The 21,184-nt window shown below is 36.5% G+C and overlaps 2 protein-coding genes across 6 annotated transcripts; one reads left to right on the top strand and one right to left on the bottom strand.

The window, feature by feature from the left end:
• Positions 1–471: 471 nt before the first annotated feature.
• LOC140003814 (uncharacterized) lies at positions 472–13,884 on the bottom strand. Of its 4 annotated transcripts, XM_072066041.1 has the most exons (16): positions 13,747–13,884; positions 13,530–13,620; positions 8,917–8,974; positions 8,647–8,817; positions 8,187–8,344; positions 8,048–8,114; positions 7,703–7,902; positions 6,188–6,245; positions 5,774–6,114; positions 5,264–5,681; positions 5,082–5,182; positions 4,942–4,985; positions 4,317–4,539; positions 2,471–2,615; positions 1,282–1,421; positions 620–913 (listed from the first exon to the last, which is right to left on the bottom strand). In XM_072066041.1, exons 3-16 carry the CDS (start codon positions 8,966–8,968, stop codon positions 770–772), a joined length of 2,262 nt encoding a protein of 753 aa, XP_071922142.1. In that variant the 5' UTR covers positions 8,969–8,974; positions 13,530–13,620; positions 13,747–13,884; the 3' UTR covers positions 620–769. The 4 variants fall into 4 exon arrangements, with proteins under 4 accessions (XP_071922143.1, XP_071922142.1, XP_071922140.1 ...); XM_072066042.1 differs by lacking the exons at positions 13,530–13,620; positions 13,747–13,884 and adding an exon at positions 12,169–12,370 and having other exon boundaries at positions 472–913; positions 8,187–8,355; XM_072066039.1 differs by lacking the exons at positions 13,530–13,620; positions 13,747–13,884 and adding an exon at positions 12,127–12,332.
• Positions 13,885–15,056: 1,172 nt separating this feature from the next.
• Positions 15,057–20,821, top strand: LOC113710711 (probable metal-nicotianamine transporter YSL6). 2 transcript variants are annotated; one of them, XM_072065527.1, is made up of 7 exons: positions 15,057–15,938; positions 16,326–16,498; positions 16,863–16,960; positions 17,191–17,328; positions 18,101–18,290; positions 19,219–19,351; positions 19,668–20,821. In XM_072065527.1, exons 1-7 carry the CDS (start codon positions 15,557–15,559, stop codon positions 20,600–20,602), a joined length of 2,049 nt encoding a protein of 682 aa, XP_071921628.1. In that variant the 5' UTR covers positions 15,057–15,556; the 3' UTR covers positions 20,603–20,821. The 2 variants fall into 2 exon arrangements, with proteins under 2 accessions (XP_071921628.1, XP_071921629.1); XM_072065528.1 differs by having other exon boundaries at positions 15,781–15,960.
• The last annotated feature ends 363 nt before the right edge of the window (positions 20,822–21,184 follow it).

The raw sequence follows: 21,184 nt of genomic DNA, 5'->3' as shown, positions 1-21,184 counted from the left end.
TTAAAATTTATGCAAATCTTTGAGGCAAAACCTGTGAAAGGAAAGAGTTCACTGCATACAGAAGACAGCTATCCTAAGAAAAGGTAGATCCTCAAGACAGACCCACATGAAAACTGCCATGGGTATAACTTCTAGTACTACTTAACAATAAAAACTGCCAGTTTAGATATTGAACCATGAATAGCAGTAAAGATAGGGGGGCTTGAGTGGAGGAACTTAAAATGAACATGGTGAAAGATGCAGATATTCATTACAAGAAGAAAAGCACAATCATGAGCTATACTCTTGATCATTATGACATTTCTTGATCAAATCCTTTGAGTTGAGAACTAATAGATGCAGGTTATCCTGTAAACTAGCTTCAATCGAATGAAGCATGACCGAAAAATTGGAAGTACAAATGAGGGGAAAAATCATACAAAAGTGATACCATGAGGGGCCACAGACTAGCTGTTAACCCGTAAGCAGATATCAGGAAAGATGATAACAAAGAGGCTGCCAGGAAAAAGAGAAAAATGTAGTTGAGAGGCCGCATCTGTGACCTTCCTACGCCAGCCAAAACAAGAAGAATGGCTGGGGAGATTCCCTCAATAAAAAGAAAAAAGAAATTGCTCAAAGATTTGCGAGCAACAAAATCCTCAGGTCTTCATTCTGACAAAATATCTACCCTCAAAAATATTAGTGTATAGCACATTAGGAATGAAACCAAAAAAAAAAAAAAAAAATTGACTGACTGGCTTCTACAAAATTAGCCAACTACATCTGCCCGTTAAATTTCGCTCTTATATTGACTCCAACGTAGCAATTCTTCTTCGCTATCATAAGACTTCTCAGGACTCTCAGTTTCTGAAATATCCGGCTCCATATTGCCAAGCACTCCTCCATCAATTTGTTCAGACTTTGCTTCTTCATCCTATATATATCGACAGATTGTGGGAATGAGAATCAGGTAGCACAAAATGAAAACAGAACATTTGATTAAAAAAACCAGGTTTCACCAGAAAACAAATACCAACACAATGATCATACAAATGCAGGGACCAAATAATGGCAACAAAGATGAAAACACACTTAGTTCACTTGGGTTGAGGTGGAGGGTAAGTCATGGGATCTCTTTTTTACTTGCTCAATGAACTCTTTCAGGTAGGGAGACAAAAAATTGTAAAAATCACCATGCCATCGCAACCTTAAAAGCCTCGTCAAAGTTTCTTGATAAACTCAAATGAACAAAAAAAAAAAAAAAAGGTAAACAAAAACACAATATAAGACAACAGTGACGACCATTTCATTTGTTTCAAGTGTCTCCTCTTCCGCTTCCTCCTCTCCCATCAAATTAACTGAATCAGCTGTACTGGAGTTTTGCTTTTCCTCGGCAGCCATTTGCTTCAGACGCTCTATCACTAGTTCAAAATGGGAATGATCTGCAAGGGAAAAAAAAAATGTCTTACCCAACGCTTCCGCAAAAAATGCCATTTCAACTTGGAAATGCTCTTCAAGAAGGCCAAAACTTATTAGCCTGAGCATCAAAGGAGCAACTCTACTAGAAGTGCAATAACTCTTATTTACCAATTCAGTTCCAACGCTCTAATAATTACTTTGTTTGGACAGTGAATTATTTGTAAAAATTTATTTGCTTGTATTATTGACACATTTCCAACCATCTTTTTATCTCACATACATCACATCAAAAAAGTGTGCTATAGCATGTTTTTAAAAAATTATCCCAAATAATCTATTATCCAAACACACGCAATAGCACTGGAATAATGTAATCAAGTCTAAGAATTGAAGATGATCATGATTTCAAAGCTCCTAGTAGCCCTAGAATAAGTAATTGCCCTGATATATTTACTCCATAACTAGGGCAAGTGAAGAGATTGGATATCCTCAGTTACAAACATGCTGTAAAAGATCTACGGAGATTAAGTACATGACATGTATGTATATGTCTTTCTGCTTGTATACTCATCAAATATTGTCTTAAAATGACAGCTAGAGGGCTTTTCTTCCATTTTATTTTATTTATGGCCAATGTTCTGTTAAGTAGAATGCAAAGCTCTCGCATGATTGTGTCCTTGAATATCAATTAGTTACCCACATTCTTATCCTTCCATTCAAAAACTGCCAATAACTTGATAGGATGCAACTATGGTTATTTTTTGAACATAAGTACTTCATTATACTTTACTCCTTTGTCTTTAATGCTATTTCAATCCTATCGATGAAGTAACTATTTGTCTCTCAAACTTTCTTGGTTCACTACACATTCAGTTTTATATCACAGTTATTTAATTAGTTTCCCCAGTAGAAAAAGGCAAATTATGCTTCTGCCCTCTAGAATTCAATTTGAGTTTAGCAAATTAGCCAACTAATAAGAATCCCAAACAAATCTCCCCTATTGATACCTTACATCCTGATACAACATGTATATATAGACACATATATGTATATGCATATATGTAAGACTTACCTTTAGAACGTGTACTAAGAGCTTCACGAAGCATCAAAGGATGCTGTCGCTCTTCTTTCTTGTATTTCAACTTTATCTGCCTACGTGTCCTACCAGGAAAAAGCTGTTGGATCATCGAAAGGTCTGTTCCAAACTGTCGCACAGCCTGTAGAAGAATACAATTGGAATTTCTGAGGTGTCACATAAATGTCACAACAATCAACATCAGGGGAAAACAACATTTTAGGTTAAATAGCTTTTAACAGCTCCAACAATAGATTGGAAATTCCCATGTTATATTGACAACTAGGTTAACATTAATACAGGAGAAGAAAAGCAAACTGAAAGCAAGGAACATTCTCCTCGAAGAAAAATTGCATCACTTAGAACTAGCCAAATGGAGAATTTAAATAGATTACTGATATTTCCTAGTTATTTAAAAGAGATCTAAGCTCATAGCTACCTAATTGGTCTTAAAGGGTCTTTGAGTTAAGGCCACCATATTGCAACAAGGTGAAAAAAATGAAGCATTGGAGGCAAAACGGTATACTTGGAAAAAAAGCAGCTGTAACAATATTTCAACCAACTTTGCCACTTTATATTCAGCTACTCAAAAGTTTCAAACAAAATTGCATCTATGACAGAAACTTTGTAACTCCAAATTAAATCCAGTGTTATCCCAGAAGTAACAGTAGAATTCATTCCTTTTTTATCGTCAAGAATGTACAAGTGATCGTTCATTTTTTCCTTCTGTTTATCTTACTTTTCCAGTTTTGTTCCTATGCTTTTCATCTAAATCCAATGAGGATATTACAAATTGAATTAATAGTAAACTTAAGCTATGAAAACTCAGGGATGCATCCTCTAAATTTAAACATGACAGTCAAAATTTCTTCAGCCAGACATACCTCTTGCTGGTACAGCTGTGAAATGAGTAGTGAACATAAATCATCATTTTTCATCCATTTTCAAGTGAAACAAGTACTTTTAAAGCCTTATTCAGGAAGGACTTCACTATGCTCAAGCTGAGAATCCAGTTGAATTGACAGACAGTAACCATTGTACGAACCAATATTAATCAAAAGTCCAAAACAAGAATTGCCAAAGGCAAACTCAATTCTGTTATGGGTGCATTCTGATTTAATTCTCTTTAAACAGTTCGCATTTGAGACCAACTAGGTTATATAGATTATATGTGAAACTCGGGTTTACTTCATATATATGACAGGGTTTAAGAGGAAGTTGAGATTTGCATCTAAAGCATGCATCTTCAGTTTAACAATGCAAGCTGACTCCAAGACTTCAATATCCATTACAAAATCTGTAATGTGCGTGTATATTTGTGTTCATATTTGACCTAGGTTTAATGTGAAATTTCTAAAACAAAGATTTAGTTTTGTACTTGAACGAAAGCCATACAAAGCATTTGACCCTGCTAAACTGAGATGTCTTTCTAATCTCTTCAGCCATTTAATCTAAAGATAAAATGGGAAAATCATACACTCCACTGCACCATCATTCAAATTGCTGTCCCTCTAAGGGCCCAGTACATCTCTACCTTTCTTTCATCCTTAAGCTCCACACAAGTAGATGTTGCGCATTCATGGACATTGTGTTTAAAACAAGTTATTTCCAGAGTTCATCTCAGGCAATAGGGGTTGCAGTAAACAAGATAAATAAAGATTACCTCATGAAATACATAAAAGAATATGAACAAGCACACGTCTGCAACAAAATTCTTTCAAGATATTAAAATAAAACTCTCATTGATTTTGCATAAACTTTTGTGTCCTATGTGGGACTTGCTCAACTCTGAATTTTGAGAAGATACCTAGCCTAATGTATATTAAATCCAATTTAGCTATACCTCATAGAATAATTCTGTGTCCTGCTTTGACCATCTTGCTATTGGAGTTTTGTCCATGTAAGTCTGATAGTTGAAGTAGCCAGAATTTTCTTCGACCTGAGGACTTTCTTGTTCATCATTAGCTTCTCTGCCTTGTTCTGAAGCAAAGGCCTCATCTTCACCATACTGTTCAGAAGTACCAGCTGCCCCATCCTCATTGTCACGTGCAGAACAATTTCCATTGCTAGAGGAAAGAAACTATAAGTAACTCCAAAACGTAAATAGCCACAACAAATTGTCTACAATGATGTGGCAAAATGTCATAAATTTGTATGGCTTTTGAAGCATATATGCACTCAAGTTTATGTACATAATGGTTCAGGCATATAACAACACTGACTTGTATAAGTAGTTCAATACACTTTTAGTTATGATTAATTATGTTTCCTAACGTCCATTTAAAGTGTAGCAACCACGTCCCCAGAAACACCAAAATACAAATGAATTAAACATGGACATAAGATAACAAGGACAAATGCATAGTTAGCATCTTCAAAACAATACAAAGTAGACAGCTAAGAAAAGGAATCCATATGATTCACCCAAAGTGATTCTAAATTTGGATAAGAGACAAAAAGTTATTTACCTCTGATTTGAAAGCGGTCCTGGTGTTGTTGTTGCCTCCTTTTTCTGTATCAGAGGTTCCATAGTGAATATGCAAGAAAATTAAGGGGGTCAAAATTGTCAAAGCAAACTAGGAGTAAATATCCAGAGAGAAAAATATACCGCCATCCGCTCCCTGTACTCTGCAAGCAATATAAGATCCCTAAGAGGCACCTTCTGGAAGTCAATTTCATCTTCTGGAGTTTCCAATAAAGCCTTGTCAACTGCCAAAAACAAGTTCCCAGTAACAAAAATATTCATCGGAAGTCAATAAACTAAACTCTGAATTGTGAGGCTGTAACTACCTCTTCTCCTCCTAGTAGAGTGAGAGAACTTCTTAGGTGCTGCTTTGACTGCCTGCTCTGATGCTTCAGTATCCTTCTTTCGCTTTCTTGCTGGTTTTTCCTTATCAAAAGTAGGTTTCTTGGATTTTTTCTGCGACTTTTTGGTTTGTGAATCATCTTCCAATTGAAATTCCTCATCAGTGTTGTCATCCTCGTTTAGAACAGAATTACTAAGAGACTCAGCTGGTAGATCCCTATCCTCAAGATCCTCATCCTCAGATTCGTCTACAAGGTTATGCGCGTTTTTACGCTTAGTTCTTCTCCTAAGTGATCTACCACCAACATTTGTCTCGCTGGATTTTGAAGCCAATTGCTTCTTGGGAGAATGATCTAATGCAGTATGAGTTTTACCCTTTCCACTCTTTGCCCTACGAGAAGCCTGCGCGTGTGTAGAAGTACCAAAAAAATGAATGTAGAAAAGACAAGGATCCCAAATAATGCATTAGGAACAGAAAAAATTAAATCAGTTACCAGTTTTCCAGGCATTTCAAGAACAGCCTCCGAGTGATCTACAAAAATGCCATCTTCTTGATAGGAAGCCCCCATAAGATTGCTCGGTTCTGCATCTAACAGAACTTCAGATGTTAATTGTGCTGGAGCAGTCTGATTTGGTCCTGCAGATGAGACATCAAGAATATCATCTGTTGGTGATGCAGGAACTGATCTGCGATCCACAACATCAACTTCAGAGGGAACAGACTCCAAATCTTGCTGACAGAGAACAGGGTCAACCATATCCAGATCGGGAATACTAGATCCACTTCCCTGTCTATGAGCCTGCATCTTTGATTTTGGTTGGAATTTTCGCCGACCTGCAAAAACAGAACTTATTAAATGTGGATGAAATGCAAAACTCCTCGATACTCATGCCAGAATTTTGCATACCAGAGCCAGTTGTTAGCTCAGACATATCTAGAGAGTCCAATTGATAAGTCTCCATTTCCTGCAGTCAACCGATTTAAGCCAGTCAATCCTAATCTGGTTTATAAATATGTCACCCTTGGGAACTAAAAGGAAGGAAAACGACAATGGGGAGACAGATAAATTATAGAAATTAATTATAGTTTAAGTATTAAAAGAATAACTTACAAAGTAATGGCATAATTACATTAAATAGTGGTGGTTAATGAGTAACTACTTTGAAGGGAACAATGCATGCAAAAAAATAAAATATAAAAAGCAAAAGGAATAGGACAACGCTATTGGGCTTCTCTATATAGAAGTAAATAGAAATAAGTAGCATATAGTTACTACTAGCATTTCTAGAATCATTATCTTGATTTTATGAATGTCAGATAATTATCATTGACAGCAAAATCATTTTTCCACCTTCACTTATATGTATTTAGTAGGGAATATCCCCCCCTATACTGATATTCAGTAAGAGAAAGCAGGTGTCATTGGCAGAGCAAGTTATATCCTGCCAAAGCAATTTTGTCTTGAATTTCAAAATCGCCCTAAAAAGTCTCAACTCAATTTTCTCTGTATCTCGTTCACTCTCTCTTTCCCTGTAAAAAATTAACCCAGGCCACTCACTTCTCCTTGATCCTATTGACTTTTTTTTTCTTAAAAATTAAACAAACAATAATACTAATATTTTCACAAGTTCACCAGTGAAATTCCCAAGATTCCCAACAAATTTAATTTTTGGGAACTCAAACGGAAAAGGAGAGGGAAAAAAAGGAATTAGCAAAGAAGAAAATTAAAATCAGGAAAAAATTGGAAAAAAAAATAAAGACAGGAACTATGAACAATAATAGGGTCACAAAGAAGAATAAAGGGAAAGCATCTCAAATTTAAGCAAGAAAAGCAAACGCTAAATTAATCAAATGACTCCTCCACATTTAAAAGATAATTGATACGAAACTTGCATTCCGCTATATGTGTCTTGGTGTGGGACTAGAAGAAAGGACAGGCAGATAAAAGGCAGAAATTCAAGAGATGGCGGTGGAGGGAATATCCATCTGCTTACACTTGGGAGAAAGAGAAAGGAGTGGCATGAACAGTTGGAAATAAAGTGTTCTTGAGGATGATTATGCCATTTAGGAGAAGTTGCTCTGGCAGTAACAGCAGCCATAAAAGAAGCATAGCTAAGATCAGGACATGATACAAAATAAATAGAAAGTAAGCATAAACAAAGACACAAGTTAATGCAATATCATCCTAAATCCTACTTAAACATGAACAAAAAAAAACATTATACAGTGCTGATACTACAAATGGTTAATTCTTTTCCGTATCAATAGACCTTATGTCCAAATACTGTACAGTGGAATCATATACTATGACGTGGCATACGATATACAAACAGGAAATAATGCAAGATACGAGTCATAGGCATGACTACGTCACAAATAATAGGAACAGATCATATGTTCAGGGAGAGTCTTAGGTCCTTACCTCTGTGTCCAAGTTTCTATCATCTGAACAACCGCCACTAGTACCAACAATACGATCAGTGCCAGCTAAAGGATCTTGAGCTGTTGAAAATTCACTTTGTGATGAAATATTGGGAATGAGGGGATCGGCTAGTCCTCCTTCTGTATTCTCACTGTCAGAAATATGAACATTTCGTGCCTCAGAAGAAGGAATAGAATTATCTGCAAAAAATATTAGTAGGATGCATGTTAAACACTTGTTTGGCCAGTTTCAGCTTTCTCCAGAGTGTACAGGGGGTAAAAAAGGTTTAAAAACTCACTCTCTATTCTATTTGTAGTATTCAAAGGCAAAAGCATATTTCCTTACCCAAAACAGTTGCAGAATCAGGAAGAAAATCACCAAGTGATTCCAAGCCGATGAATATGTCGGAATTCTGAAATTTAAAGACCATACATCAGGCAAATAAAATCAACTAGATGAAATGAAAGAAAATTGCAGAACTCACCTCTCCCATGGTTTTTTCAAAGCAAGAATGCCAATCTTCATTGCTATCAGGCACGAAAATGTCCATAACAGGACCCAAAGAAGCAATTGGGTTGCCATTCTCACTACTGTCAAGGTGTTGTGATGTACAATTTACAACTCCAAAGCTCCTATCATCAACTGTAAGAAGCCTAGTTATTGGAAATAATCAATCTTGCATCATCTGATTGTAGAATAAATAGGTTAATAAAAGCTGAAACTTATCTACCAAACGCGATTGAAATGAATTTCTTGGAAAGCAAACTATTTGAGGCAAAACATTCATTCCTAATAGCTACTGAATTTGTTGGTATCAGAATTATTGGGAGAAGAACCTTTTCACCAGTATTTCCTATTTATTCCAGAAATATAATTATGCCACACAAACATTAAGGGCTTGTTATTCTTGAAAGATGAACCAACTCCAAGAAAAGAAATCTCACCTGAAGCAGCTGGTTTTTCCTTTTCGTGACATTCATCAGCTGTGCTCTCAGAAACATCATTAGTCCGAACTGGCTCAGAGGAAGGTAATGAAGATGGACCTGAATTTTTTTTTATTGGACGTGGGGGGCCACATGGCTTGGCCTTAGGTTGAAACTTGCCACCAGCCCTAGCTGAACAAATTATTCCCAACCAAGTCAGTATCTGGTCTTATTAAGACACTAAGAGAAAGCACTAGAACTTCACAGTAACAATCAAATAAATATATTTACCAGTCTTGACAGCATTGTCCGTTAATATATCATCAAAAAGGTCTGCATCCATTGGGAGCTAGCCTCGGAAAGAAAAAGGAATTAAATCAGTCATACAACTGAAGAAAAAACAGAATAACGGCAACAGAAAAAAGATACAAATCTTAAATTTAAACTGTTATGTTGCATTCCAGTAAAACATGACTAATTGCATGAGTTTATGACATAAAAAACTACACAATAAAGGTTCCTGAGCATAGCCCCTTTCACATAGAGCCAAAGTTGATTATGTTTCAATCCATTTCAGAAGCAACTAATTATACTTTTGCATACATTTTCAGGAAAATGCAGACAAATAGGTAAAGATGAATTCACACAATCACAGGCTTTAATGGAGATCATTTACCAATCAAATAAAAATCCTGCATAATTATGACTTTTACAGATGCAGACAGCTCCAAGAAATAACAAGAAGAATAGAATATCAAGAGCCCACCAAGGAAAACAAAAGCAAATTTATGCGAGTACAAGTACAAAATCAAAGTACAAAAGGAGTCCCACTTGACTATCTTTTCACAAAAACATCAAAACAATGAACTTTTTGCAGCCCAACAGTTAGGCCCTGTTTGGTTCCAGGAAACCAGTGAGGTGAGGAAATGGAAATTGAAGTCCTTCATAAACCCTAATACTTTCTCATGTTTGGTAAACAAAGGAAAGTGCTAAGGATATGGAAAAAGATTCCAAGGAAAGTAATTGTTTTGTTTGAATCATGGATTTCTAAAAGGAAATGATAGTAGAAAACAAAACTAAAAAAGAGATGCATTTCAATTAAACAATAACCAATTATGTTGAAAATTCAACAACATTGTACTTCGGATATTTGGTCATTTGAGTTCACAAAACATTTAGAAATTGAGTTGTGAGGTGTACTTTCAAAAAATTACTACTCGTTGGTTGTTTGATCACCTCAGGCTCCAAATGTTGCCACAGAAAGAAATAGTTTCAAAAAACCCAGCTTTCCAAACACCTAGTGTGATTTTCAATTAAGCCTCCAGCACTTGCCAGTTGCCACACAAAGAAATAGTTTCATTTCAGGACAATTACTACATCTAATTGGCAATAAATGTATCCATCATAGACCAATGCAATATTATTCTTATAAGAAAATGGGTCACCAGCAGCCAAAAAACATTTCCACGGCTACTAAAAAGTACAAAAGAAGGAAGAAAAGTGAAATTGAAATGAAAAAAATCAGTCTAGGCAAAATTAAAATGAACTACAACTATTATATCTTAATAAAACCTCAATATCCATCACATATGAACCTCAGAGAAGCCCATTAATATCACAAACTAAGCATTAAAAAAAAACATAATTCACAGTTACCAAGTCTTCTACACTAGAATGCAACAAGCCAAAAATCCTAATACAACAAGAACCACGTTGTAATATTGACACTGTATTACGCTATATGCTTCACTACTAATAGCTTGCACACACAAAAAGAAAATGAAAATGCAAAGGTACTGCAAAGGCAGTGTAAAGAAAATGCAAAAGGTGCTGCAAAGTCACAATTCTGCATAAATGAAACAGAACATTCTTTTGAAACAAACCAATGACTGACTAATACCAACAGATGGACTTAAGGATTGCACATAAAGGACAACCAAACATAGGCAATAAGATAGTACACTGTTCTAGCTTTAGAATGATACCCAGAGATCGCATATCATGGTGATCATTTAGGTACTTCATCATCTTATACACCAATGACTCCACAACCAGACTGATACCAAGAGATTTAATTATATAAAACTGCCAAAAAAACAAAAAAAAAAACTAATTCTAATTATAGATTTGATGCTATTTTGACTATCCCTACCAGAATCCTATAAAAGAAAATATCTGTAGTTGGACAGCCAGAAAAATGAAGCATGCAAAGTGTTGATCTCTTGCATACAAATGTAAAAAGGGCAAGTATAACTTCTTACAGAGGCTGGTGAGTTCATCAGAACTGAACCACCTGATCATAGTTGGCTAAATTAAAAGTATTACATATCACCCTCAACAACTTTCAAACTCATTAGTTAACATTAATCTCAATTAACATTTATCAAGAAGGGAGATGTCAAGAAGAATGAGCAAAACCAGCAAGTACCCATATCACCAATACCAACCCAAAACACATGTTCACAAGCATACAAGTGCTGCAGATAAATAATGAAACCAAATCCCTCTTCCCTGTTCTATAGTTTTAGGGCTTCAAAATAGCATTAAAAAGAATTACACGTCAATCCGACATCCTACTTGACTGCAAAATGGCTGCTCAAATCCATCAAAGTTTTCCGCCCTTGCATTTTTCTTTTGGGTTTTAATTATTGGGTAGGAACAGAATAGATTATGCTGGCAACCTATAATGTCAATGCAAGCTTAATCAATAACCAAGGACCACAATTGCCGTCTATCAAGATGTACAAATTATCTTATAAGTTGGATCCCAAATCCAATTCAATAAATTATTTTACAAGACAGTGCCAACCAAGTGTACAAAGTTATCTTATTTAAAGAAAATGGGCAGCCGTGTTTTATTATTCTAAACCAAAAGAAGGGAAGCACATTTTCTTGTATTCAGGGCTGCCACTGCTAAACAAGAAAGATAACTGCAGCAAAACACACCAAACATGGCACTGCAGACTTGAGAAAAATGAGAACTTCCCCTCTGTAGAGGCAACATAATTGCAACGACAAAAGCATCAGACACCACAAAAACATCAATATGGCCAAGTATATGAGAAAATGTAACAAATAATGCTCAGAAAAGTTCCAAAAAAAAAGAAACCCAAACCAAATTCCCCAGTTTTTATCATGCATCATATGAATTCATTAGCTAATGATAAACAAAAGGCATGGCATTAATGGTCATAAAACAACCTGAACATTAAAATTAAAAGAGGGTTATGCATGCCACTGAAACTTTACTTGCATAATGAGCTCTTATGTAAAATACCGGTAGAAATCCGTTTATGAATTGGCAAAGCATGAATTGATTCAAAAACTTTTCTAAACAACCAGAAACCCCGAGAAACTTGTACAAGAATAGGTGGTCTTCTGGTCGGAAGAATAAGAAATCTAATCTCAGGAAGAAGTGAATTAACGTTCTTTGATCTTAGAACATGGTTGCACAATTTTTCCATTCATTCTGGGAATATTAAGTACGTCAACAAACCTTACATTGTAAATAAAGGCATAAAAGCTCCAAATAAAAGAGCTAACTTGTATATATGGAGGGGGCATGGTCATCCTAGTGGCAATTCCATGGGCTTTGAACCAGCTCAGATTTGATTTAGGTTTCCCATTAGCACTTTCTTAGTACCTCTTTCTTGAGAATGGAGATTCAGCCCACCGCTCACGGCCAAAATTGCAGTTGAGAGATTTGATGGGAGACAGTGATCGGTGAGAACGGCAAGAAGTGGGAGATGAGAGAGGGTGTTCTTTGTTTCTTTTTTATTGGCTTTATTTGACCCGAAATCTAATTTTACCCAGATTGAGATCCGCGTATTTATCCATTTGCGTTTCCTTTCCTTCGTTTTCCTCATGTTTTGGTGATGAAACCATTTTTAGGCAAAAATAGCTTTCAGTTTCCCTACCATTTCCTGAGATTTCTTCTCTCTATGAGGTGTGCAAATATCAATTCCCTCTCTTTCATTGCCAAACACAGGAAATTGGTTTTCAGGGTATCACTTTCCATTTCCTCAGCCCTTTCCTGGAACCAACCAGGGTATTAGGAAAAGAGAGGAAAAAAATGGAAACTTTGGAAAAAAGATAAATCTTGTTCTTATTCCTCCACCTTCATTTTTTTTGGGGGTTGGGGGGGGGGGGGAGGGGAGGGGAGGGGGAATGCCCTTCACCTCCTGGGACATATCTATATCTATACTATACAAAAACAGGGGTTTCGAGTAAACATTTATTGCCACTTTATAAACTTTCATTTTTGTCCAAATAAAAGCTACATTTACTTTAACTACCTACATAGATGTTCTCAAGATAACTACCCCATGAGCATTTTTTGCTTTTACCTATTTAAGCATATATTTTCAACATAACCACTCCTAAATATTATAACTACCAATGTAAAATTATTTTATAAAACATTTAAAAGATTAAAGTTTGTTTCAACAATGAAATTTTTATATAAAATATATGACAATAAATATAATGTATTTCTTTACTGCACACACATTGAGTGTGCATTCAGCACTAGTTAAGATAACTGTCAAACTAGCCTTTTTTTTTATCTCTTGGATTGATTACCCGTCTGAAAAATCTCAGTGATTATGAAAAAACTTCACAAAAGAAGGAGACACATCGAATAATTGACAGCCCCAGTTTAAGAAATCAAACAAAAGCAGCAACCATGACAAACCAATCCCCATAAACAGCATAATGACTTAGAGGATTCATGTCCCAGCTCCACAACATCCCTCAAACTAAATGGCCTTAGAGGAATGGTGATTCTACAGTTTTGCAAATCTGCTGTCAGTAAGTTGCACTTCCATTTTCCAGATAAAAGAAAATAAAAAAAAAGGAAATTCAGGGAATCAAGAATCAAATCCAATCAGTATAGAGCAGTGTACCTGCTCCAACCCTGTTGCACAACTTCCCAACACCTGAAGACCATTACAGTTATCTGAGGGCACAACACACCATATTGTCAAATTTTCTTCCCTGCCAGCAAAACATTAGAGCACTATAACCTGTTAGTCAATCAAGCCTCCTTTGCATACAAATTATGGCAGCACCACAAAATTCTATACACTTTTCCGATGAACCAAAATTAAATCTATTGCTCACCGGAGATTTGTATAGCTAACAGCAATCGCTGAACAATCTTAAAGGTTTTGTTTTCTATATTGAACAGTATTTTCTAACGGGGTTCTGTAAAGCTGAAAATACCCAGATAGAGATATTGAAAAAGAAGAAGCAGAAGCAGAAGCAGATACGAATAAAAATTGAAACTTTACAAATAGGAGTGGTTTCTACTTTCTATGTTCAAATATGGAAATTTATAGGTATGGCCCCTCGAGAGTCGAGAGTAAAAAGGTAAACGAGGTTTCGATTAATATTTACCAAGAGGCCCCCTAGGTCTGTAGTATTTGTGATTTGGGACATTTAGTCTCCTAAATAGCAAAATAATAACACCTTAATATCTTTTTCATGCGAACTTTTTTTTTTTGGTCAAAGTAATATTCTTTTCAAAAGATTTTGCAAAAGTCCAATCTCTTTCCCACGATAATGTTGCTGTGTTTTGGCACGTGGGTATCCCATTTGGTACCATAAAAAAATCACGCTTGTGACAATTTGAACTAAAATCTCGCTCTAAAGGTATATTTAATAAAACTGAAATCTGAAATATGAAATCTAAATTTATTAAATTATTGAATTGTTAAATATTACATTTAATACACTTGAGTGCATATCACATTCATTAATAAGTGAATAATTTATCACTTAATTTTGGGAATAAGTTTTGCCTAAAATATTCGGTATCACCTAATTAATTCAGATGTTCAATTTTTTAATTATCAAATGATATAATATGTTAAAATTTAAATTTATTAAGTGCTGAATTGGATTATCAAACAGAATCTAAATCTCAATGAAGCGTCTATCCACCTGTTATTACAAGAAATAATTAGTTAAAATGATTAGTGCAACCAAACATAAAGGTCGTGTTTGGATTGCATTTTCCGTCATTTTTCATGGAAAAATTACTGTAGCGATTTGATATATGTGAGGGAAAAAGGTCATAGGGAAATGTGATCACGGAAAACGACAATATTTTCCGACGAAAACAAGCAATACAAGCATGGCTTGCATACATTATTGCACAAATATATCCATATTTCAAGTCAGCTAATTTTCAACGATTAACTACATGTACCTCTCTTGAAACTTGACTAATCCATCAATCAAATCTTGAGGTTTAGCCAAATAACAAATACCCCTTGTAATTTAGAGGGTAAAATCTAGTCAATTTCACACAAAATTTTAGATATAACTAATACAAGTAATGAAATATAATATATCACAAATTGCATTAAATTTAAAAAATAATTTTAAACTTTATTAGGATATAATGAAGAAAATTTCTCTCCAAATGCAATGGAAGGGTACCAAACACGCGGGAACGTGCAAATTGCACGCATCACGCCAGCGCAACTGCCCAAAGGACGTCAGACGCTTGAGCCTTCTTCTTTGTGCGTCCAAATTCTCCACCAATCACCTCTCTCCTCCACCTGCCACCCATCCCATCAGCCCAGAAACTACCAATATTGCCATTTACCACCACCACCAATCTCATTGTACTATCCTTTGATTTGATTACTACTAATAATAATAATAAGGGGGCAAAAAACCGACTAACAGAATCATGATAGGATAGGTAGTAATAGTATATTACGAGGTGGAGTATCAAGAATCTCATCTGCATCTTATCTGCCACCCACAAAAACCTAGCCAAAAAGAGTCAAAGGTAGCCCTTTTTTTTTTCCATCCAAAGCTCAGCAAGTAGTAATACTAATAGTAATAGTGATAGTGGTGGGTTGGGGTGATCTGGTAACCTATTACACTGTAGAGGGTTCAGAGATTAATAAGTCAACAGATGGGGACGGTGGAGAAGGCCGCTGCTTCTGTGGAGATTTCAGAGCCTTTGCTGCAGCAGGTAGATGATGATGATGATTCCAAGAATAAGGATCTGCCGGACGAAGAATTCATTCCGGATTGGAAACATCAGATTACCTTCCGGGGCCTTCTTGTCAGTGCCCTGTTGGGTGTTCTTTTTTGTATCATCACCCACAAGCTCAATCTCACCGTCGGCATCATTCCCTCCCTCAATGTCGCCGCCGGTTTGCTTGGTTTCTTCTTCGTCAAGTCCTGGACCGCCCTTCTTTCCAAATTAGGCCTTTCGGTTCACCCCTTCACCCGTCAGGAGAATACCGTTATCCAGACTTGCGTTGTTGCTTGTTATGGCCTCGCTTTTAGTGGTACTACTAACCCCACTTTCCTGTACTGCTCTCATCTTTAACTTGCATAATTCTTTTTTTTTTCCTTTTCTTTTTCTTTGTCTGGCAGTTTTTGGATGCGAGTAGTAATTTCTGTGCAGTGACAAAAGTTAGCTTCTCGTTATTGAGAATTGGTGTGTAGGTATTTCTAGCCTCAGCTGCCTGTGTTTGGGAGAGTCTTCGAATTAGTACTAAAATGAAACTAGTTCTCTGATGTCATTGTTAGTGTCATGAACATGTCTAGGTTATCTAAAACTGGAGTTTTTTTTTTCTCCATTTTCTCTGTTTACTTGATTTGTCCAATTCCCTAACTATATTGTGCTCATGCCACATGATTTATTGTTCCTTATTTTTACTTGGCTATGGCAGGGGGTTTTGGGTCGTACATGCTCTCAATGGATGAGAAAACGTACAAGCTGATTGGTGAGGACTATCCTGGTAACCGGGCAGAAGATGTTAAAAATCCAGGATTGTTGTGGATGATGGGTTTCACGTTTGTTGTTAGTTTCCTTGGCCTTTTCAGTCTTGTCCCACTTCGTAAGGTGACTTCCAATGCTGATAATTCTGTCTTGCTCCACCGATTCTAGGAATGCAAATCATCCCTTGCCGCTAGGCTATGTGTTTAACTTATAGGCTTTTTTTTTTTGGTTCAGTCTGTAATTGTGTAAATTGACACGGCTTTCTTGTTTATTTCATGACCTGAAGATATATCAGTTGGTCCTTTCCTCTTTCCTATTCCCAATCATGCTTGTTAGGGATTGATAATTGTGTTTCCATTTTGCATCATTATTACTGCCATTCTAGATTTAGAGTGCTCTTTGCAATTGGTACTGGAGCCCTTAATTCTTCACCCAGTTACTTGTTTTTTCTGTCATTCTTTCTAATCTCCTATGGCCCTAATTTCAGGTTATGGTCTTGGATTATAAGTTGACATACCCTAGTGGAACTGCCACGGCAATGTTGATCAATAGCTTCCACACAAGCAGTGGAGCTGAACTTGCAAGGTAAGCAACTGCATTTTTAGTTTTTGGGTGCCTTTTGTTCTTGTTTGTAAAACGTCTAAGACATTGAGAAAAGCTTTTTCTTGTTTGTGTGCACCGAAGTCATCAAATTAAAATTATAGTAATGAAGATAGGCTGAGGCATGGTGTGGTATGGTCCTTGTTTTCTGTAAAGTTTGTTTTTCAATCTCTAGTACTATTTTCTGAAATGGCAAATTGGATTGAGCTTTCCAGTAAACAAGTGAGCTGTCTTGGAAAATATTTGAGCATTAGCTTCTTCTGGAGCTGCTTCAAATGGTTCTTCAGTGGCGTTGGGGATTCATGTGGATTTGACAATTTTCCCAGCCTGGGGTTGGCATTATACAAAAACACGTAAGTTTCTCTTCCTCCAATATTAGATATAGTTGATTTTGAGTCCAAATGGCTGCAATTTTTAGACCAGGAAGTGAATACAACTTCTACTCTTTGCCTCTCCTTTGTGAGTTCTGAGAGGTGTAGCAATTACTAGCAGTAATTTTCCTGTAAGAAACACATAATTTCTTATTCTCATCGATTCTCCTGATGTTGAATTCATAACATGGTGCAAGTGCCTTAGAGATGTTCTTTTTCTGCTAAAGCAATTTTTATACAAGAGCTAGTTGTCAAGCTATAAATATTTCTGACTGAAAATGCATAGACATACAACATTTTAGTTGCTTGATACTACAAATCAGGGTGGAAGCCAAGCTAACCTTTTGGTGAGTTAGTTTTGGTCTCGATATGTGGTGGTAATGTTATATATCTTGGTTGTTGAGTGGATAACTATTTACCCTGAGAGGGCTGTACTAGCTGCTCATAAATGTATTGAGCTATCTTGTAGTCTTGTACAATTTTAGATTTGATCAAATGATGCTGAAAGGATCCTATGAACTTTCTGTGCTGAAAATGGCAAAGAAAAGAAAAACTGAAATAGAGAGGGATGCTGTACTTCAGCTTGCTTTTATCTTAGAAAAACTGTAACCTTTGTTTTCATGATTGATATTATTGGTAACCTCTAAAACAAGAACTCTTTGCACAGGGCATATGAAGGGTAAACTCTGGATCACAAGTGTGGATTACTCGTAGCTCATATTACTGATGCTTGAGTCTTGCTCCTGTGTTGCAGGTTTTATTTTGACTTTAGTCCTACCTATATAGGATGTGGTCTGATCTGCCCTCATATTGTCAACTGTTCTGTTCTCTTGGGGGCCATTATCTCGTGGGGTTTTCTTTGGCCCTTCGTTTCTCGGCATGCTGGTGACTGGTACCCGGCGGATCTTGGCGCCAATGACTTCAAAGGTCTATATGGTTACAAGGTACCTCAAAATATTTTTCTTTACAAATTCCATAAGAAAGATTAGCTATGTGTTTAGACTGACATTAACAAGTAAAGGCAGTTTTAACAGCTGCAGCTAATAAATGTTCTCTATGCAATTAAAGCTTCCTTTTTTTCTGCCTCTGCTATGATATTGTTTGGAAGCTTACAAAATAAGAAAAGAGGTTGAGGACATATTTGAGGAGCCAAAAGATAAGTGGGTGTAAAGGGCATCACGAATACTGAGTTTTTAAGCATAGCTATTCCTGTGATAATATCAAAGCATAAGCAACTGATTAGTAAATAACTTAGAGTACCCTTTTTCTTCATACTGACATAGTCCAACACTATACACCATAGTTAACACATGAAAAGCCTGAATTTCTTTGATCTGTAACTCTACAACGATCAGTTTTCATAGTTGACATGCCCTGCTTCTAATAAAGCACCCAGCAGACCTATTTTTCTCTCTTCCTTGGTTAGAATTGTGAAGAGCATCAAATGGGTAGCTTTGCATGGGGGAAGTATGTGTCTCTGACTTCTTAAGGCTTCATGAGGACTTGGGGATGGTACAACAAAAGCAGTGAACATAAATTTACTTGGCAGAGTGAGACACTACGAGCTTCTTTGATCCATTAGAGGAGTTCTGTTAAAAAAAAAATTAGAAGTTGGGTATTGTTTATGCTTTCATCCATGGAGAAAGAATGAAATTTTACAGAGGCAAAAATTCAATTTTCAAAAACCCCCTTATTTTTCCTATTGATAAAGCCAGCGATCAAGCTATTTAATACTTCACATCATTGTCAGACAGCCCATTTTGATTATGATATGCAGCAGAATTTCCTATCTCAACTGGGAGAGATTGTTTTTCATGCGTGTTGAACTGGATTTTTTGGTGTGACAATCTCATGCGCGTATTATGATTGCAGGTCTTCGTTGCTATTTCACTAATTTTGGGTGATGGGCTTTACAATTTAATTAAAATAATTGCCATCACATTTAAGGAAACGTGCAAAATTAGCACTAGACAAAAGGACCTTCCCATTTTCAAAGAGGTTTTAGGTAAGGAGTGGTGGTCAATGATTATTTATTTTATCTCATTTATATTGCTGTGTCATTTTCTTTTGACATTTATTACTACCCTTTTGTGTTGCCTGTTAAATTTTTGGTGGAATGAACTCTGCAATTGCAAGTTCAAGTGTATAAAAAGAAAGTTGAAGAAATAACAATTCTTCCTACTCTTTCCTTGCATCCTTCCCTTTTGAGGACTAAAAACCCCACTGAGGTTACCCAATTCGGTACTAAATTCATACGTGTGTTCACATTCCTTGACTACCATTATATTATGTACCTGTATGCTGTATTAATGTTTGAACAGATAGTGAGACTTCCAAAAGATTACTAGAGGAGAAGAAGCGGGATGAAGTATTCCTGAAGGACAGGATTCCATTTTGGTTTGCTGCCTCTGGATATGTTGGCTTGGCTGCAATATCCACTGCTACAATTCCAATCATCTTTCCGCCGCTTAAATGGTATTTGGTCCTTTGCTCATACATAATTGCTCCTGCCCTTGCCTTCTGCAATTCCTATGGGACTGGGCTAACAGATTGGAACTTGGCTTCAACATATGGCAAGATTGGCCTTTTCATTTTTGCTTCACTGGTTGGAAGTAATGGTGGCGTTATCGCTGGGCTGGCAGCTTGTGGAGTTATGATGTCCATTGTCTCAACTGCAGCTGATTTGATGCAAGATTTTAAGACAGGCTATCTAACTTTGTCATCAGCCAGATCTATGTTTGTCAGTCAGTTAGTTGGAACAGCCATGGGCTGTGTCATTGCACCGCTTACATTTTGGTTGTTCTGGAGAGCCTTTGATATAGGTTCTCCTGATAGTCCATACAAAGCACCGTATGCCATCATATATAGGGAAATGGCTATTTTGGGGATTCAAGGCTTTTCGGAACTGCCCAAGCATTGCTTGGAACTCTGCTTGTTTTTCTTTGCTGTGGCTGTTGCTGTAAACTTCTTGAGGGATGTCACCCCTAAAAGGGTGTCACAGTTCATCCCTATACCAATGGCAATGGCCGTACCATTTTATATTGGAGCCTACTTTGCAATCGACATGTTTGTTGGAACCGTAATATTGTTTGTCTGGGAGAGGCTAAACAGGAAGGATGCTGAAGATTATGCAGGCGCTGTTGCTTCAGGTTTGATATGTGGTGATGGTATTTGGACTATTCCCTCAGCAGTCCTATCAATCTTCAGGATTAATCCACCCATCTGTATGTACTTCGGCCCCTCCTCAAGCAGTTGAGGAACTGCAACATGTTGTAGTGTATCCGCGTGTTCTGTGTTATGTACATATATATGCCTTCGTCTTGTACTTTGTATTTCAGCGAAAATCTTTACTCTTATTGTACTGCATTTGCCACTTCATAATATCGTCTGTGGTTGAAAAATATTAACATTCATAAAGCTGGTGGAAAGATACGTGCTGAAATAATGCTACAAAAGTTATGGTATTCTCGTGGAACTGGTCTAGCAAGGAATTGATTTCATTTCTCTCTATGAACGTTTGCCTTACTCTAACCATTCATTCTCCTCCTATTCGTACCACTTGAGCAGTGATGATAGCCTTGCTTCCCATTTAATGGTTCTCATATTATAACTGGCGAGACGTTCGATGGTTTGTGCTAGCTGCCTTATAGTTAATTCATACAAAGACGATAATTTAAGAAGTTTAAACTTGTAAAAGAGAGCAGCAAGGGGCCTGCTGCCTGCCAATGCTGCCTGGTGGGAAGCATATATATGACAAAAGTAGTGCAATCAGTGTGTTTGTGTTGGTGATTACAGATATGACATAACGCGATCATGTGTCGAAACTACTGAGTAGTTT

Source organism: Coffea arabica, chromosome 9e (assembly GCF_036785885.1).
Source record: "Coffea arabica cultivar ET-39 chromosome 9e, Coffea Arabica ET-39 HiFi, whole genome shotgun sequence".
Lineage (NCBI taxonomy): Eukaryota > Viridiplantae > Streptophyta > Magnoliopsida > Gentianales > Rubiaceae > Coffea > Coffea arabica.
Note: the sequence above shows the minus strand (reverse complement) of the source record. Positions and strands in the feature narration are given on the sequence as shown.